This window comes from Nasonia vitripennis, chromosome 5, assembly GCF_009193385.2.
Source record: "Nasonia vitripennis strain AsymCx chromosome 5, Nvit_psr_1.1, whole genome shotgun sequence".
NCBI classification, from domain to species: Eukaryota; Metazoa; Arthropoda; class Insecta; order Hymenoptera; family Pteromalidae; genus Nasonia; species Nasonia vitripennis.
The window spans coordinates 12,329,453-12,347,798 of NC_045761.1; the positions used below are offsets into that span (position 1 = coordinate 12,329,453).

The 18,346-nt window shown below is 42.9% G+C and overlaps 3 protein-coding genes across 9 annotated transcripts; 1 reads left to right on the top strand and 2 right to left on the bottom strand.

Moving 5' to 3' along the window:
- Nucleotides 1-236: 236 nt before the first annotated feature.
- Nucleotides 237-14,615, top strand: LOC100124281 (E3 ubiquitin-protein ligase RNF19A). Of its 7 annotated transcripts, none has more exons than XM_031932563.2 (12): nucleotides 237-2,237; nucleotides 3,333-3,576; nucleotides 3,667-3,806; nucleotides 3,887-4,076; nucleotides 4,138-4,449; nucleotides 4,704-4,848; nucleotides 5,110-5,246; nucleotides 5,339-5,436; nucleotides 12,170-12,368; nucleotides 13,198-13,393; nucleotides 13,476-14,097; nucleotides 14,325-14,615. In XM_031932563.2, exons 2-11 carry the CDS (start codon nucleotides 3,411-3,413, stop codon nucleotides 14,065-14,067), a joined length of 2,175 nt encoding a protein of 724 aa, XP_031788423.1. In that variant the 5' UTR covers nucleotides 237-2,237; nucleotides 3,333-3,410; the 3' UTR covers nucleotides 14,068-14,097; nucleotides 14,325-14,615. The 7 variants fall into 7 exon arrangements, with proteins under 7 accessions (XP_031788423.1, XP_031788417.1, XP_031788418.1 ...); XM_031932557.2 differs by having other exon boundaries at nucleotides 13,476-14,039; XM_031932558.2 differs by having other exon boundaries at nucleotides 237-2,136; nucleotides 13,476-14,039.
- Nucleotides 6,624-10,903, bottom strand: LOC100679580. The gene is made up of 4 exons (XM_016988687.3): nucleotides 10,580-10,903; nucleotides 10,045-10,493; nucleotides 9,200-9,554; nucleotides 6,624-9,125 (listed from the first exon to the last, which is right to left on the bottom strand). The coding sequence occupies exons 2-4, from the start codon at nucleotides 10,360-10,362 to the stop codon at nucleotides 8,527-8,529; spliced, it is 1,272 nt and encodes a 423-aa protein (XP_016844176.1). The 5' UTR covers nucleotides 10,363-10,493; nucleotides 10,580-10,903; the 3' UTR covers nucleotides 6,624-8,526.
- Nucleotides 14,616-15,721: 1,106 nt separating the features above from the next.
- LOC100116494 (trafficking protein particle complex subunit 1) lies at nucleotides 15,722-17,077 on the bottom strand. The gene is made up of 3 exons (XM_001608258.6): nucleotides 16,906-17,077; nucleotides 16,478-16,687; nucleotides 15,722-16,391 (listed from the first exon to the last, which is right to left on the bottom strand). The coding sequence occupies exons 1-3, from the start codon at nucleotides 17,002-17,004 to the stop codon at nucleotides 16,263-16,265; spliced, it is 438 nt and encodes a 145-aa protein (XP_001608308.1). The 5' UTR covers nucleotides 17,005-17,077; the 3' UTR covers nucleotides 15,722-16,262.
- Between the last annotated feature and the right edge of the window lie 1,269 nt (nucleotides 17,078-18,346).

Genomic DNA, 18,346 nt, shown 5'->3' on the forward strand with positions numbered 1-18,346 from the left:
TGCTGTAACTAAGCAGCTTTTACCGTCTGCCGGTAAAGGTGATTCCTGCAGTTCAGCTGTAACTCGAGAAGATTTCATTCGGCAAACCAAATGGTAAGGTGGCAATCTGCGATACATTTTATCAAGTTTATACCTTTTCAAAGCAATTATACATTTTTTATTTTAATGGTAAGTAGTGTTTTTAACATCGTTCCTAAATTAAATCGTAGCCAGTTTGTTTATCAACGTGTGTTGTATTTTTTGTGATTTATTTTTGATATTGGATGTATAATGCATTTCTGGATATGGCATCGCATCGATAAAAACTACATCGGAACGTCAATAACAAAAGACTTTCCTTGTAGCTCAAACGATTATAAAAAAGAAAATTCATTATTATCGCTATATTAATATTTATCATCGATCATTTATAAATTTTCGGCCTTGTACAAAAAAAGTAATGATTTATATTTATATTTCTATAAAATAGGCATACGGTATAAATACCTTTGTTTATATTAATAAATCTCGTGCATGCGTGAATATTTTTTTAAAATTGTCGAAAAAGTAAGTAAGTAGTAATAAATAATAATCATTTTGAACTTTTACCAAAAGAAACTGGAACAGTAGAACAATCCATCGACCAATAGGCTAGCGGTATTGCATGGTGAATAACCTAACCTATAGGTCAGGTGACCTCGTTCCTCCCACTTATTCGTCCGTTCCTGTTCCTTTTAGCTGTTCCAAGGACCCGAAGATTGCGATTAAAACTATCAACATAATTCTCGGTTCAATTCTTCATCTGAAGTTTACTTCTTTCAGCGTTATTGGCAAAACATCCCTTATCCAAACACCGAAGCATCAAAATACAAAAGTGAGCTATAAGCATTCTCATAATTTCACGTCCTTCGCACAGTTAAAATTGCATATCCGGAATTCGCGACCGCAAATACTTACCCATTCGGATTCCTTGACCTCATCGTTCAGCCGACCGGCGGCGACCGACACTGGTGCATGTAAAACCTCAAATAAATAATAATACACATCGCGGCTATAGCCAAGCTCGCGCGCGTCTCTTTTAGCACCGCTTTGACCTGCGCGACGAGAGAGAAAGAGAAGGAACGAGTTGTCGACGAGGAGAAAGAGAGACGATCGTGTGCTGAGGACACGTCAGAATAATGCAGAGCCCCGGATGAAATCAGAGCGAGTTTTATAATGGAAAAACGAAAATCCCTCGGCATTCCAGCGCACGATCGAAAGCGCATCTCGCTGGAAATGCGTGGGGAGAGCACAGCACGCAGTAGCAGTCAGCTGTTACAGGCCGTTTATACGCTTTTATCGTGCTCTGCAGCGTGTGAATGCGCGCATCGAAAGAGAAGAGAGAGAGAGAGAGAGAGGGAGAGAGACGTCCGTCGCAGCGCTCTGCTGGAAAAGATATATAAAGAGAGCGAGCGACCGCCCGCATTAAAGAGGAGGAGGGGGGGGGGCAGTGCGAGCGAGACGGAGCTAGACTGCGAGCAGCGCTGGCATCGAGATTCGAGATCAGAGCTGCTGCGCTGCTGCTGCTGCTGCAATAAGAAGTGAAAAAAAGAGGGGAGGGAGGCTACGGTGTTCCTTCTTAACCAACAAAGCAAGCAATTTACGGGCGTTCTCGCTTCTCTTTGCGTGTCTCGTATCGTGTGCGCGGCGTTGATTCTCTTCTTTTCCACGCGAAAGATTCGCGAGTCTCGCTTTCAATTCTGCGCGGCGTATATCTCCTGCACTTATACGCTTCGCATACGCGTATCACAAGTGTGTACACGCAGTATATACATATATATATATATACACTATATAGATATATACACATATACACGCGCAGCAAACGCAGCTCTCGGAGTCAGTGGCTTTCTGCTCTGCCGTACAGGAGTGCACTAGTGTACTGCTCTCCCGTAATCAGCCAGCCAAGGAGACCTGGAAGTTTCTCTCTCTCTCTCTTTCTCGCGTTCGCTCTCTGGAAAAGCATCGCGCAGCAGCACGTTACATACAAAGTGACTCATCCCCTCGAGCGCTTTAATGTGATTCACGAAGAGAAGAAGAGAGAGAGAGAGAAAGAGAGATAACGGCGAGAACGTCAACTGCGCTACGACGATCGAGGCGACGACTACAACGACGGAGGTGTGCTGCTGTTTAGTATCATCGCACTGCTGCTGGGCTCTTGTCAACCTGCTTTCATAGTGTGCCGCGACACATTTCGTAACCCGCGAGAAATTAGTCAGGTATATACATATACATTATATATCGCCACACTGACGCACACAGCCGCGCATATATATCTGTCTCTGGAAACTTTCGCTTTTGCCCATATACGCGGGCCACTTTGTACGTTTTTTCGTGCTCGCGGAGAGCCTCTCCGTGCAACGTTTGACTTTTTTCTCTCGTCCCCTCTGCGCGCGACCAACTGAGCATCGAGAAGTGTGAGTTTTTTTCCGAAATATCGACGGCTTGTGCGTGTGTTTTCGGAGTTCTGGAGTCGTGCTCTTCGTGGAAGTGGTCGTTTATTTTTGATTATTTCGAGTACGAGCTGCTGTCCAGGCTCGCGTTTTGGGTTGAAAGGTTTTGTTTCCACTCGATTGCTGCTCTATGTAAATGTGTGCTGCTGTTGCTGCTGTCTGGCATTCGGGAACAAGGACTTGCTTGTGACAAGCTATAAATTATGTGCTTTGGGTTCGAGATAAACAAAATCATCAATGCACTCTAACATAAAGAAATTAACTGGTCCATAGTTTTGCACTTAACTAGCAGTGTGTGTGTGCATATTTATAGCCTCTCATTTGTGCATCACAAACACATTGAATAAACTGCGTGCTAGACTAGATTTATTCAAGTCGCAGTGAGAATTCTTGATAAAGAGTTTAGCATAAAATTCTGAGCAGCTGGTGGTAATCAGATAAATCTATATATCTCCAAAACAAATCTCATTAACACTTCTCGAAGAGCTCCTACTAGCGACGCTTATCTATTGTAGACATTTGCTTTTTAAAATGATTTCCATACCTAGAGTCAACAGCCATTTCTTGTTTAACCTTGAAACAGCATCAGGAGGAAAAACTGTATTTACATGTAGTACATTTTTTGAACAATGATTTTAAGAAGCTGGAGACTCTACTCATATTTTCACAAGTCAAACATTAATTGCAACATACTACCAAGGCACTCATTCAAAATTTGTCCAATGAGTCATAATCGTTTGTTAACATATCCACGTGTGATTCCCATTGTGCGAGATTCCACTAAATTAGCTTGGACATTTGTTTCATTCTTTCATTATTATAAATAAATCTGTTCTAAATGCATGCTCCGGTTATTTACAGATTGCGCAAATTGTATTTTGGTGTACTTGTCTCTGTGAGGCAAGTATGACAGTTTGGTGAATCGTTTAGGGTCAAAGAATGTTTAAAGACGCTGAGGCTGGATCAGGAGGATGCAGTGGCATAACTTCCAGGCCTCGGAGACTAATTCCACGATTTTCATTGAGGAGGCTCCTTTACACAAGCCCCTTGATAGGTCGACGAATCTCCAGACCTTCATCATCGTCAGGCAGCAGAAATGCAAAAGGTAAATTCGAAACATGAACGATGTTCATATCAGTGGTATTCAATGATTTTTAACTATTTTTAATTGAACCATTTATATTGCTTATTTTAGCCAAAGATGCGCCAAACAAATTGCCAGAAATCGAAAAAGGTGAGGCCAAAGCTAACAATGGCCCCAGCCATTCTCAGTACCACAATGTGGATTTACAAAGAGCTTCCAGCAGAGGATCAGTTTTGTCGACTGCAGGAAAGGTAAATTATAAAACTTCTGATAAATTCATGCAATTAGACATTTTAAAACTGTCTTTGAACATTGAAATTTTTTTCTTCAGAGCACTGAAAATGGAATAACAGAATGTCCTCTGTGTTTAGCAGAACTTCCAATAGAGTTGTTTCCTGTAATACAATCATGTCATCATCGCAGTTGTTATGATTGTTTTCAACAATACCTTAGAGTTGAAATATCTGAATCTAGAGTTAATATAGCTTGCCCTGAGTGTTCGGAACCTTTACATCCAAATGGTAAATATTACCGTGTATTTACTGAAAGATTGTATTCTTCAAAACATTCATATTTTTACAGATATCCGTATGATTCTAAATGACCAAGTTCAGCTTGAAAAGTATGAAGATTTCATGGTTAGGAGAGTTCTTGCAGTGGAACCAGATGCAAGATGGTGTCCGGCGCCAGATTGCAGTTTTGCCGTTATTGCCGCAGGATGTGCCTCGTGTCCGAAACTACGATGCGAACGACCTGGTTGTGATTCTTATTTCTGCTATCACTGCAAAGCACGGTGGCATCCTAACCAGACCTGTGATGCAGCTAGAGCTCAACGCTCACAATATTACGAACGAAGTTCATCTCTGAGTTTCAGCCAAAGTGATTCTCAACACAGTAAGTAAACTTTTTTAATACATAAATCTCAAAAATAGTAAGAGTAAATCCAAACACTTGTTGACCATTAATGGCGTATTGTAAAAAACTCAATAATAATGAGATAAGAACAAAAGTATTCATAGAATCGTACATTTGAAGCGAAATTCTGTGCTTGGAATAGAAATTTCTGGTGCTCATTTTATTTTGACTACTGGAAGTTTATAGAGCTCAGTCTAAATTTTGAATCAATTCTAATACATAAAATTTATTAGGGGATGATATCAAACCATGTCCACGATGTCAAGTGCTTATTTTCAAAATGGATGATGGTAGCTGCAACCATATGACTTGTGCCATGTGTGCTGCAGAATTTTGCTGGCTCTGTATGAAAGAAATAAGCGATCTTCATTATCTGAGGTAAGAAAACTAAGACACCTACCAAAAACGAAAATAATTCTGAATACTGGTAATAGTTTTATTAAAAATTTGCGTACGTTAAAATAAGCCGTGAATCATTGAGCGATGATTCATAATGCACTTACGTGGCAAAACACTTAAACTAACACTTATCTATGCAGTATGTAATATTTTTGTTATCACAGGCGGAATACTTAAGAAAAAAAATGATATCCTAACTTTGATTCAAAAAGAATTTAAAATTTACATCTATTATTCCAGTCCGTCCGGATGCACGTTTTGGGGCAAAAAACCATGGTCCCGCAAAAAGAAGATTCTTTGGCAGCTCGGTACGCTGGTAGGCGCTCCGGTCGGCATTGGCCTTGTAGCTGGCATTGCCGTACCTGCCATGATAATAGGTATAATAAGATTACACTAACTGTTTTATATCGCTCTTAAAACCTACGTCCTTTACGTGAGTTCAAGTACATGACACGCATTGATTTTGCAGGCATTCCGGTTTGGGTCGGGCGAAAATTGTACAGGAGATACCAGAAAGCCAATAAACATAAAAGAAATGCTTTTGTAGCTGGTGGAGTCACCGCATCGGTAAGTCAGAACAAATTATACTTAGTAGTAATTTTACACATTTTGCATAATAATTCGGAGATAAGGATGGTAAACAAAAAAAAAATTTTAGAACATAATATATGAAAAAAATCGTATGACGAAATTCGTCACGGTGTCGAGCAATCCGAAAATACCGATAAAATTCTAATAAATCGTGCAGTTAAGAACTATTTCGAAAGTAGACAAGCCACAGTAGCATCTGTTAGAAAGGTATTTTTCCTATATTTCCTCGTTAGTCACTTTTACATGATTGTCATTGCTAAATCATTGACGCGTAAAGATAATAACGGTTCATCGCTCGAGCGATCAACCACAGCTCGCGTTTCGTTTAATGAGCATGCGTGCACGTTTCTCATTCGTCACAAGTTTTTCAGGAAATGCGCAAGAGAGTGTTTTGTAATGAAGATAGTGGGTTTTCGAAAAGAAAAGCAAATTTTTATATAGTCATGCAAAAGGCATGATTAAAATAACAGAACGTGCAGTTGAACGAACTTGATGGGAATTTGAATCAATTGAACGTGCGAATGAATCGTTTTTTTTTTTAGTGATTTAATAAATAGGAAATTACGAGTACAATATTGTACAATAATTTATCAATTTTGATTTTTTTCGATATCGCCAATTCTGGCGTACACCTGTATTATTCTACTCTGTACTGGATTCTCGTTCAGAGTAATCATCGTGTTCTGCTTGAATAAGTGGATGAAATCTCTTGTTTATAAAGGAATGCGGCAGTTGTTCTTTTTATTACTTTTAGAAAATTTGTTTCGATTCTTTCGGTTGACATACTTGAAAATTCGTCGAAAACGTAATCTACGTTCTACAATATTATTATTATGTATTACCTTACGTTTTATCCTTCTCTATGTTATCAGTATACGTACGAGCGCAATAACGCGTAAGCGTATTACAATACAGGTTTTTAAGTCCTTTCTTATGTTTGATTTCTAGCAAGCATATAGCTCTGTTTTGCATCATATACTTTGCAATTCGATTCCTTCCATGTACTTTTTTACGAGTATATTGTTCCTTGAATCGGCTTCTCATCAAGACTGTTTTTTTCTTTGATTGGTTTTGATTATCTTTTAGATATACTTTATTCAAATCAATGATACAATACATAGGATAACATATCGCGAATCCAACCGAAAAATCTTTTTTTTTTCTTGAAAATACAATCGGGTTTGAGGTGATGTAATTGTTAAATCATGGCAGGGGAAACTATATGGTTCTTCATGATTGCAGGTAGAGAACCTTGACGTTGACCGTGTATCGTGTACGTATTTTATTTAGAAGACGTTAGTTCGGTTTAGATAATTATGTTTTAAGAGAGGCCGCTGCAATAGCCTCTGAAAGGTGTTGGGATGACGCATAATAATTCACTCGATAAGATAAAATAACGAAATCGCGCGACACTCGAGTGTCACATGAAGAATTTAAATTAACCGTACACAATAAGAGATACGATCTTATCGCGTCGCAATAATACTCGCTTGCGCAGCTTATCACTTCTTTTATATCCAAAACTTTCGATTCGTCATGCGCCGAAGGGGTACACATACACGTTCAATTGTCGGACAATGTATGCTGAATTCGCTAAAATATTATCAACAGCACTTATGTGATGATTCTTTTGAGAAAATGTTTCGACTGTCGGCGAGTCTTCGTTTAGAATAACGTGCGAGTCGCTCTCGACGTTTCTTACAGGTCAATTCTCTCTTGTATATCACCTTTGGTTTACGTTAATTTTACTTAATTAATGGTAATCGACATAGTTATGCAAAATCAATTCGCGTATGTATATCAATAATACATGCTCTCGTCGTCGCATATACAATGTATAGTTGCCGGTACGTGCGGCGTTTGATTATTTCGCGAGATTACGCTTAAAAATGACGTCCTCGTATCACTTTTACCTCAAGGAGGGACTATGATATTATTTCACCTTATTGTTGTCGATTTATAAAGCATAATTAAAAAAGAGAACGCGATCTTGCGAAAGAATAAATTTAACGAAGGTTGAACCGTCTATTTACGTATTGTATACAGGTATATGATATCGCGAGACAAATTTTCCTGTTTTTATTATCGACGAAAGGAGATACACATATATATATATATAGATTCGGTGAAAGGAATAACGCTCGAACTTTGGCAACTGGAAATATCTCCATAATCACTCCTTGACACATCGAATCGCGCAATGCATATATATAATTGTATTTGTTTATTTTCGTTCGTTATACAATAATTCATCCCAAGCTCTCTCTCCCCCAGAGTGACTATACTTATACGTAATAATAATATTTAAAGCCGCTCGCTAACACGGCTCGCGCACCGATGATTTCTCCTACAGTAGCCGCGAGAGAGAAACGAGCCAGAAGGACGTTCTAAGTAGCATCCGCGCCGATACGGCCTTGCAGCTTAAATAATCTCCCTTCGCTATATCTTTATCTAGTTTGCGCACGTTATTACTTTTTTGTCCTTTGTTTCTCTCGTCTACTATATAGGTTTGCGTTGATTATCGCGGAAGCGCATGCCGCGTGCAATTTTCCTTCTCTCTCGCTCGCGCCTCTGGAATGCATGTACGTGATTTTATGCGACTAATGCCTGTACGTACATAAATACAGTTAACGGAATTTTCTGCTATTGTAATGTATAGCTATGCTCGCGCCACAGCCCTTTGGCTCCGAAGTGGTTAAAGCCGGGGAACCAAAGAGCTTTTGCATTTAAATTATGTATGATTCGTATAATTGTGCAGCTTTCGAAGATTCTATATAATATCGACACATCGAGGTTGGCGAGTTTGGTGTTTAATCAAGATAAGCTATACATCAATGTATAAAATTTGAAAGATATATGTAATAATACTGTCGAGGGAATTAGTCAAGAGGGAGACACACACACATCGTGGCCCAGTTCAAACAATAAAACAAGTGTATTGTAAAAAAGTCTTTGAAGCTTTACGTCGTCATCGTCATCGTGGAGATAAGAAGCTCAGCTAATCGCAGAGAAGCGCTGCACGTAGTGTACTATTCCATCGGGCGATCTTCGGCGGATGGAAGGCGCTCAGGTCTCCTTGGCCGGAGGCTCGACCACGTCTTTGATCGCCAGGACGCCGTCGTTGTGCAGGTCCTCCAGCACGTCTATGAGCCGCTGCTCGGTCATGGGATCGCCGAGTGCCACGTCGACCGAGCCGATGCAGAGCAGCAGCGCCAGCAGCTGGGAGCGCCGGTAGTCCCGGTCGAGGTCCGACCTGGTGTAGTTGAGCTCGCCGCTGATGTCGAGGCCGAGACCCAGGCAGGTCTTGGTCAGCGTCTCCCAGTAGCCGTCGAGCAGGGCGGAGGTGTTGCGCCGACGGAGCTCGGTGGGAACGCTGCTCACGAGGAGGAGGGCCACGTCGTTGGTCGGTCGGCTGTAGGTGACCATCTGCCAGTCGAGGATGGCGCACTCGCAGCTGCCGCCGCCGTCGTCGTCGCTGTTGCGGAACAGCAGGTTGTTGCACCAGAAGTCAGTATGGGTGATGAGGGCGAGCGGATCCTCGGGAGCCAACAGGTTCGCTATGACCTCCTTTGTGCGGGGCCGCAGGGCCAGGAGGGCTTCGAGCACCGCCTCCAGGCCCGGTCGTCGTTCCAGAAAGCGGGCCAGCTGCGGCAGGCCTCGTTCAACTGCAGAAGACAGAGACGTTAGCGCGAGTGCTTCAAACGAGACACGGCATCGCGCTCGTCGTCCGCATACTCACCCAGCTGCTGATAAGAGTCGGTGGCCCTGGCAGTTTGGAAGAGAAAGGGGTAGCGCTCGGAGAGGGGCTTGCCCTCCTTGACTTTGAGCGTGAGCGACAGCGCGTGGAGCCTGGCGACGGCGTTCAGAGCCGCTTCGGCTTGCTTGAGGGTGAGACCGCGGGAGAACTCGGCACCCTCGAAGCCCCGGGGGCCGAGATTCTCGAGGACGAGGAAGGACTCGGGCGGCTCGGGACTGTCTTCGGTGCCGCCCGCGGGACTGTAGTGCGCGTGGATGCAGCGCGGTATCGGCAGCTCGATCAGTTGGGACGAGTCGCTGCGGTTCTGCTTCTGGAACACCTCGAGATCCGGCACGACCTGAAAACATCCGCGATATGTACAATATGAAGTCGCCTACTGGACTGGAAAACAAGAGGAAATTCACATTCCATCTATAGCTCTTCCTTGAACTTTTATTCATTTCATTGAATACGCGACGCGTGTCGATGCGATTCAATTTCCTATACACGCGCTCTTTTCTATACACCGGTGAGGCGAGTTTCTCTAGAGCCACGTCGCTGCATAGAATAGAATAGATTGCCTTGAGTGCTCGGCTGACTTATGGTCTAAGGTTACGAAAACTAGGTTGTTGCTAATAATCGATATGGCGCGCTTTTTTTATTGCAACATCTTCGCTCGAGAAAGCACCGGCTTCGATATTATTTTTTCTCTCCCGATGCTGATGGGCGCGAATCTTTTTGTATTCGATCCCGACAGCAGCATCACCTGCAATTAGCGATGAATAAAAGGCGCATCGTCGTTCGGTCATTAAGTTAGCGTAAAGCGAATCGTATTAATTCCGCTGTACCTGCGTGTAAAACCTGATCTCCCTCAAGTCGAACTGGGCCTCGGTGACGAAGAAGCGGCTGTAGGGGTCCTGGGGTAGTCGCTTGACGATGAGGCTGAGCTCCTGGGCCGGCTGCTCGGGCTTCAGCCGGTACTCGACGTTCACCGCGAGGATGTCGCTAAGGACGCTCTCGTTGGCGTTGCATCCCGGGCGCACGGTGAAATTGACGACTTGCGGCTCCGAGTCCTTACCGTGGTGCTCCTGCAGCATGCTCTCGAGCCACTTCCTCGTTATGTTCCAGTCGGCGCACGAGCCATCCGTGTCCTCGCTGTCCGACATTTCTCGCTTAATTTGCTTTCTGATTCGCGAGGGCTCTCCAGGGAAGAGACGCTACTTATTCTTCTTCTTCTTCTTCTTATTTTTCTTTTTCGGCCGAGCTTGCGTGGAGCTTTCTCCGTGGCCCTTCTCTCCTGTGTGTGTGTGCGTGTGGGTGAATTCAATTTAGACGGGCGTGTTTACAAAATAATAACGAGAGAATAATAAAAAGGACGCTTGCCTGCTGTCGCTCAAATCGGCGGGGGTCGACGCTCCTGTGCACCGCGACGTTCCAGTGTCATCGACAGCCTTCCTCTAAGGATCATCGCCCCCTCTCGGTTTCCGGCGTTATCCTCTCGGCCTCGCCCACGACTCGCTATCGTAGCGACAGCAGCGGCGGCAGTAGTCTACAGTACAACGGCAGAAAAAGGAAACGAAGAGCAGCGGCGGCAGGAGCAAGCGTGCGTGCGCCCAGCAGAGTTCCGATGGGTGGGACTGGGCGAGCGGAGCCGAGTCTCGTGCGCTATATGCGTGTAGTGCCGGAGAAAGAGAGAGAGAGAGAGAGAGAGAGAGAGAGAGAGAGAGAGAGAGAGAGAGAGAGAGGAGCGGATGCGCGTTGCCGTCGACTCGGCGCATGCTCTGGACTTTACACTGTGTGTACGTGTAGCGCGCGGTCCGCGACGCGAGAGCTTCCAAGCCCGCGGAATCAATATCCTCTCCGTCTAGGAGCGACGGGATGCCAGTAGCCGAGGACCGATGCGGCAATCCTACCAGTCGGAGCTTTTTCTTTATCGATTCGAAAATCTTGGGGAAATGCTATAGCTACTGCTAGGCTTTTCTTCAAGTTGAGCTGGGAGCTTGGGAGTGCCGGCATCTGTGTTTTTACTCTTTCCTCTCTATGGACACGATCCTTTGTAGATTTTTTATTTCAGAATAATAAGTAGAATTCGTAAAAATACACCACACGCGCTTGTCGAAATTTTCATTTGGGCGATTAAATGACACGACGTATCCTTTGCCTTCGCGCCGCTTTGAATAGGCAAATATAAGTCAGAGAGGCGGCGCAACGAAGCTTTCCATACGCGAACTCCCGGAAAGCATATTTACGTTGCCGCAGTGTGCAATGTTGGTTTTTCCCAGTGCACTCGCACAGCCTATGGTTATTTCCAACGCGCTTAACTTTTTCAGCGATATTCGAGTGCGGCGCGTAGTACATTCCCTTTGAGGATATTTCAAAAAATTCATAAAGCCGCTGCCGCGGAGTATATAGTGTATACTAGAATGTTGTCGCGAGCAAGTAAAAAGCAGCGTGATTAATCGAATACAAAGTCCTGCCATAATAGTCTTCGCGCGAAAGAGCGCTTATCTTCGAGATATGAAATGCGCTCGCCTTTATTAAAAAAAAAAAAGCGTGATATACAACAGTTTTTTTTCGAAAACCGTTGGCATTGAAGTATACACATCCGCGGAAGTAATTTCTACAAAACACATAATACTTTATCGCCACTCCCACGATTAAAAATAAATCGAACGAACGAATAATATCGCTCACGCCGGTCGTATCGAGAGAGAGAGAGAGAGAGAGAGAGAGAGAGAGAGAAACGAATAAAAATGAAAAAGCAAGAAAGAAAAAAAGAGGAGGGGGTGAAGGTATATAGTGATTGATAAAAATCGCATCGATGACCCAGTGCACAGGCGGCGCAGTAAAAAACTTTTATGATAATAGCCCTGCGCGCTGCATGTAGCCCGTATAACCCCGACGCGCAGTAAAAGCTCTCGCGCAAAGAAGGAAAGCTCATGTAACGATGTACTGTATGTGTTCTTTTTTCAGATTCTGGTGTCACCGGTCTTGGCGGGCCTGGCCGTGGGTATAGGAGTGCCAATTTTATTGTTCTACGTTTACGGCGTGGTACCGGTCTCGCTGTGCCGCAGCGGCGGCTGTGGCGTATCCACCAATGGATCAGGAGTCAGGTTCGAGTTTGACGACGAGAACGAGCTGATGGGCGCACTCGGTAGCAGGAACACCGGAGGTAACGTGTGTTTTATGGTGTATGCGCGCAATGCACGCAATAATCGGATAAAGCCACGTGCGAATCGATGATGATATTGTTACACTCTTAATTTATTCGTGCGATTGCGTCCGTCCCTCGTTTTGTGTACGCGAAGCCTGGTGAAGTAATAGCGACCTATTTTCTTGTGTTATAACGTCGAGGCAGTCACTCTATTTTCGCAGAGAAATGATATTTAATCTCGGTGAATAAAATATTGTTCCCGTGTATGGATGCAGCTATTGTTATATACTTCTTTCGAAATATTGCATTTTTAAAAGTTCGAATTCTCCGGTTACGACGTACGGTTTCGCATTGTGCTCGTACAGCGGAAATGGACGTTTCCGGTATATACGTGTGCACTATTATACGTAAGAGAAATCGTACAACTAAATGATGCACTTTGCTTGTGTACACTCCGCGCGCTGGCGAAAAGCATCGCATCCAAAGGTTTGCAAAAGCTCCGTACACAGAAAACACAACTGACCCTCGTTTTCGATTGAAGCTTCTATTAACACTTTAATGCAACGCGTGAGCAGAAAATCAACACTGTAATTCGCTCTCATTATAATAAATGTCATCAAGCGCCGCACTGATACGTTTTCCAATCAGTTTGAGTCTCTTTCTCTCTCTCTCTCTCTCTCTCTCTCTCTGTCTCTCTCTCTCTCTCTCTCTCTCATCGAAGCCCCGGAATGAGTCAGTGGAATTACGAACGCTTTTGTATATATACATGTATAACCGTATACTCATCGCGCAACAAAAGCGACGTGCAATAATTCACGCTGTATGTACGCGTACTCTGTGGTCACAGATGCGGCCTCCATAGACGTGGCGAGCCATCGAGGCGGAAATCCATCAATAGGGGAGGCCTCTCTGTCGCTCGGCAGCGGCAGCCAGCTGGAAAAGCTGGGACGCGAGAACGACCGCGAGAGCGCGAGCAATGTCGCCCTCGCCGGCACGAGCCTCGCAGGAAGCATTGCATCCAGCGTTCTTCCCGGAGGCCAGAGGTATGTCCGATTTTTTATCTACTTTTGCCGTGTATAACATTTACGCGATGTGGCTTGGTATTGACGATCGTCATTTCGACAGGTTGGAGGTCCAGGCGGACGTGACGTCGACGCAGCGCTTCAGCCTGTGCAGCGAGACGGCCTCGGCGGCGACGAGCCTCTCGGAGAAGTCGGTGAACGCCTCGATCGCCCCGGACGACGGAACGGCCTCGACGCGCGCCCTCGCCGACTCCGTGCTCAACATGAAGCTCGACGCGCCTAGCAGCGAGGCGACCACCGCCGCAACGCAGCAGCAGCAGCAACAGATGGACTCATCCTCGGGCCAGGCGGCATCGCTTAGTTCACTCGAAGAAATGACGCCCTGCAACGTGGCCAAGCGCACGAGGCGCCGACCCGCTGACAAACAACCGCAGCAGCAGCAGCAGCAGCAGCAACAGCAGCAGCAACAGCAGCAGCAGCAAACGGGCAGTGACTCGAGCAGCAGCTGGACGGCCGAGGACGGCGGTAGCGAGAGGGTCAGATTCGACCACCACGTGAGCTTCATCGAGACGGATCAGGAACAGGCGGCCGCCAGAGGACACTCCAGACGCAAGCGCAGCAAGGATGTAGAGCAGGACGTCGTCGCCGACGCCCAGAGATCACTGAGGTTCCTACGACGTCTTTTCTCGCGATAATCGCCCGCGCGAGCGGGCTCTCGTGCTCTGGTGAGAAAATCAGGTCGATCACGAGAGTGTGGGCCTTATAATTTATTTATTAACACTGTGTGCCATGTCTATTTACTAACAATTGCTTTCCATCACGTCGACTAGTCCGTATAAGTTCAGGGTGGAATTTTAGTCAATTTTCTCACCAAAGTGTGTTCTTACCTTTCCCGCGCAAACCTAGAAAGCGTTGAGCAAAATCTTTACACAACGACGTTTGCTTCTTGCAGGTCTCCGAGTGGTGATTTGAATTCTCAAGAGCCAACTCCCGAGGAGGCCACAAGAGAACGCGTCAACGTGACAGCACTTAGGAACGTCTTTTTCCATAACTCTTCAACCTGCGCAGATCGAGACAAGCGTCTGCCGGTGATAGAGGAGCCCTTTTCGATTACGTTCCAGGCGAACGAAGTACACATCGGCACGCACGAGGTCGAGCCGGCCGTCGAAGTTAAGTCGGACGAAAATTTCAATTGCTAAATTGTATAAAATGAAATAATAATAATATGAAACAGAAAACATAATTATCGCTACTAAAGACTGAGGAAGTGTTGGTAGAGCTTGCAAGTTTTTGTTTTGATAAACACGGGACTCGAACGAGAGAATAATTATAAACGAGCTGTGAAAGTTGCTACGACGTTAATGAGCGTGCAGGGATGTACATGGTTTTGTACATGATAAGTGTACATAGATGCATATATACATAACTATATATATATATATATATATATATATACCTCTCTCTCTCCATAAATTTATATATATATATATATATATATATATATATACCTCTCTCTCTCCATAAATTTATATATATATATATATATATATATATATATATATATATATATAAATATGATAACACGAGGAAAGACGATGTCAAAGTGAGAATCGCATTTTACATAAATAACATGTGATGTTTAAATGAGTTTAAAAACTCAGAAATAAAAAGAAAAAAACGAAATGATTTACGAATTATAGGTGTAACAGTATAAGAATACGCATAGGATAAAAAAAGAGCTTTTCTATTGAGTTTTTAGCAAGTTATACTTCAAAAGAATGTCAATCAATTTCAAACTTCCTCACTATAGTGCTTGACTGGGAAAATCGTTGAACTTTTTGCTATTTAGTGAGCTCAGCTTGCAATGCGTGCCATTGCGGCTTTTAATTTCATATGTATTAAAAAAGTATTTTTTTGTTTAATTCGAGTCGAGTCGGTTAAACGAGATTTAGACTTAATTGACCTGAAAATTTTGATAAATGTTTTAAAATTCAAACAACGATGTGTGAAATATACAAAGTAAGCTACTACTCTGCCTATGACAAAGGCTCTGTGGAATACCTCACTAGATTCTTCGATTGAAAGCAACGCAAACTGCCGCCTTCTTTATCATATATAACGTAAAGGATGAAAGAATTTAGTAAATAATAAACATAGGCATGTTAAACAGTTGTACTGCATACAATTAGAGAAGATAAAATCGCTGACGTAAATTGTTTACCTATGAGTTTTATCGCAATAGGGAACAGACATGATTTTTAAAACCTTTTTTAAAATCAAGTTAAGGATAAATCTTACACAAAAGTACAAGAGTCGCGATTTTTACTGCAATATTTGTTAAGTAATATTGTTTTGAAAATTCGGTTTCCTAATGATACATTTAAACGATTGAGAGCTCACGTGATAATATGGCGGCGCGAAGGATGAAAATATATATGGATGTATAAACGCATGTAAATTTTAGTACATAAAATAACCTTATTGTTTTCTCCAAAATCATAATAGAGATGAGAGATAATGCTTCAAAATCAAAATAGATTCATGATGACTGAATGTATGTACTCAAATGCCCGTACGTTAGGTTAGGTCTTTATCCTTTGAGCCGCCATATTGGAGAGCTGCCGTTTTAAAAACTACTCAAACATAAGAATTTTCAATTAATCATATTAGGGCCTAGAGGTATTAAATCAGCAAAAAATTGATGCATAACGTATTCTTATGCTATTTTCTACTGTATATAAGTATTTACATGTATATAGCAGAACCATGTCTGTTCCCTATTACAAATGCCATGTTGAAAAAGCAAAATTATTTTTATTTACAGATACATACAGGGTCTTTATAAAAAGAAAATGCATTTGAATTAACCTAATGTATACATATATTATTTCTATATAGATCTACTCAAAAATATGGGTGATTTCCTTATAAGTTCGTCAATCTTTGCTTTAAATAGTTCACTTTGGATCGGTTCATTTGGTTGACAAAGCGGATTTTTCACGACGTACTCAATGTATACCTGTAATAAACATAATGTAAATACATAAAAATTTTAAAGAAAAATTGTACATACAAATTCAATAAAAGATTATTAAAAATACAAACCTGACTATACAATCGCTGCAGCAGTTCTCGAACATTCTGAGCTAGGTTATCCGTATTCAGGATGAACTTGAGACCCGATGGGGTTTCAAAGTAATGCAGGGTGTATTTGCTAGTTTTGTAGTAGAGAAATCCTTCTTTCGAATCCAAAGGCGATATTTTGTTGACAAACGATTTTATAGAAAACAGCATTCCGTACATCAGCTTGGCTTCCTGGGGGAAAGAGCATCGCAGTTTATACCGATCATTGCAAAGACCCAGTGTAGGTGCTAAATTTCTGCAATACAAGTGTACGCAAGAACGTGTAGAATAACAAATTCATAAGTCGGTAAAATGAGAGTAAAAAAGGCGTTTATCATAGAGAACCGTTTGGAGGTTAGGCTGGTTAGAAGGAATATGAGTCAACACTAGCCAGGATGTTTCAATCTTACCTCTTCCTTCGTCATGCCCGATTTGTTCAGCCTATTCCACTCCGTGTAATACAAAAGTGTACCATTTTTGGAAAAGATGTAAAGATTGTGGATCGTCATTGTATCTGCAGCAATCGATGTAAACAGACTGCAGACGTTTGACGTTTACTAATTCTGCTAGGCTGCTTGTTGTACTGACTGTCGGTAAATAGGAAATAGCGAGAGTGCAGTAGACCGACAGGTGGCTATAAATCTACTGGCCGCCAGAAATTCAATACTTTCAATTTTAATCTTGACAACTCGATTTGAACAAATTAAAAAAAAAAGTTTCAATGATGAATAAGTTTTAGTCACCGACACTGTACAATCAACGAATGCAATATTTGTAACATCACACTCAAGACGGTTACATTCCGTTAATTTATAAAAACAAGTAATTACAACAAATGATTCATTGCAAAAACTGTGTTGAAGTGTGATTGTATTCAGCACTTTTCCAAATTTCATCAATGCATTACAGTTGAAAAGTCCTATGCATAATTTTAACGAAAGTTGCGGCAGCACTGATAAAAAAACTTCTGTTTTTGATTATACAGCTTTATTAGGCTCGAAACAAAGTGAACTTGGTAAAAGTGACGGATTGTAACATCATTTTTCAAGAGATCAATTTTCGATGGACAACCAAAGGGGGACAAGTAATAAATCCAGCTCGACGAGTTTATTACGCGCAAATATTAACAACGCAAGCCGGTATAATAAATATCTGCCGCAAAGACGCGCGCGTCCAACGGAAGTGGAAAAATATTTTAAAATTGCATCATCAGCGCGCTCGCGGTGCGTTATCCGATAATGCTTTCGACAAAGATTGGCACACGTCACGCTATCAACCCAATAATTGTATGACCGAAATTGAAAGCTCGATAAATCGAAATTTCGAATCGTAACATATACAATGTGTAACGATTAAAAAGCCATACAGTACAACAGTTCAGAAATAACCCGAGCCCGATCAAATGCAGTCCACATATGTATAACACATACAGCGCTATATATAGAGAGCCGCGCGCGCGAGTTCGCAATAATCGATAGCTGGGAGCTTTTTCTCACGCGACACACCGCGGGTGAGTCGCATCTCGTTTATCGAGGCATAATGAGAGCCTGTCGCCTCTTGCGCTTCGGCGATGCTCGACAAATAATGAATACTGGGGCAGACGCGTACCGTATGCCTGCCTGCAGCGGCGCTGCTGTACCTAATTAAAAGCGAAATCGCTCCGAGCGTTGTATGTATACGCTTTCCGATTCGCGATTCGGTTTTATTTACGTGTGTGTAGGTATATCTTTTTATTCCTGCGCTTTTTCCATTAATTCTCGGATAATTTCCAACTTGTTCGCGATAACGCGCCGCGGAGTGAACTGTACGTGCGTGGGAGGATCGATAACCGATGCGGAGCTTAAAAACGTC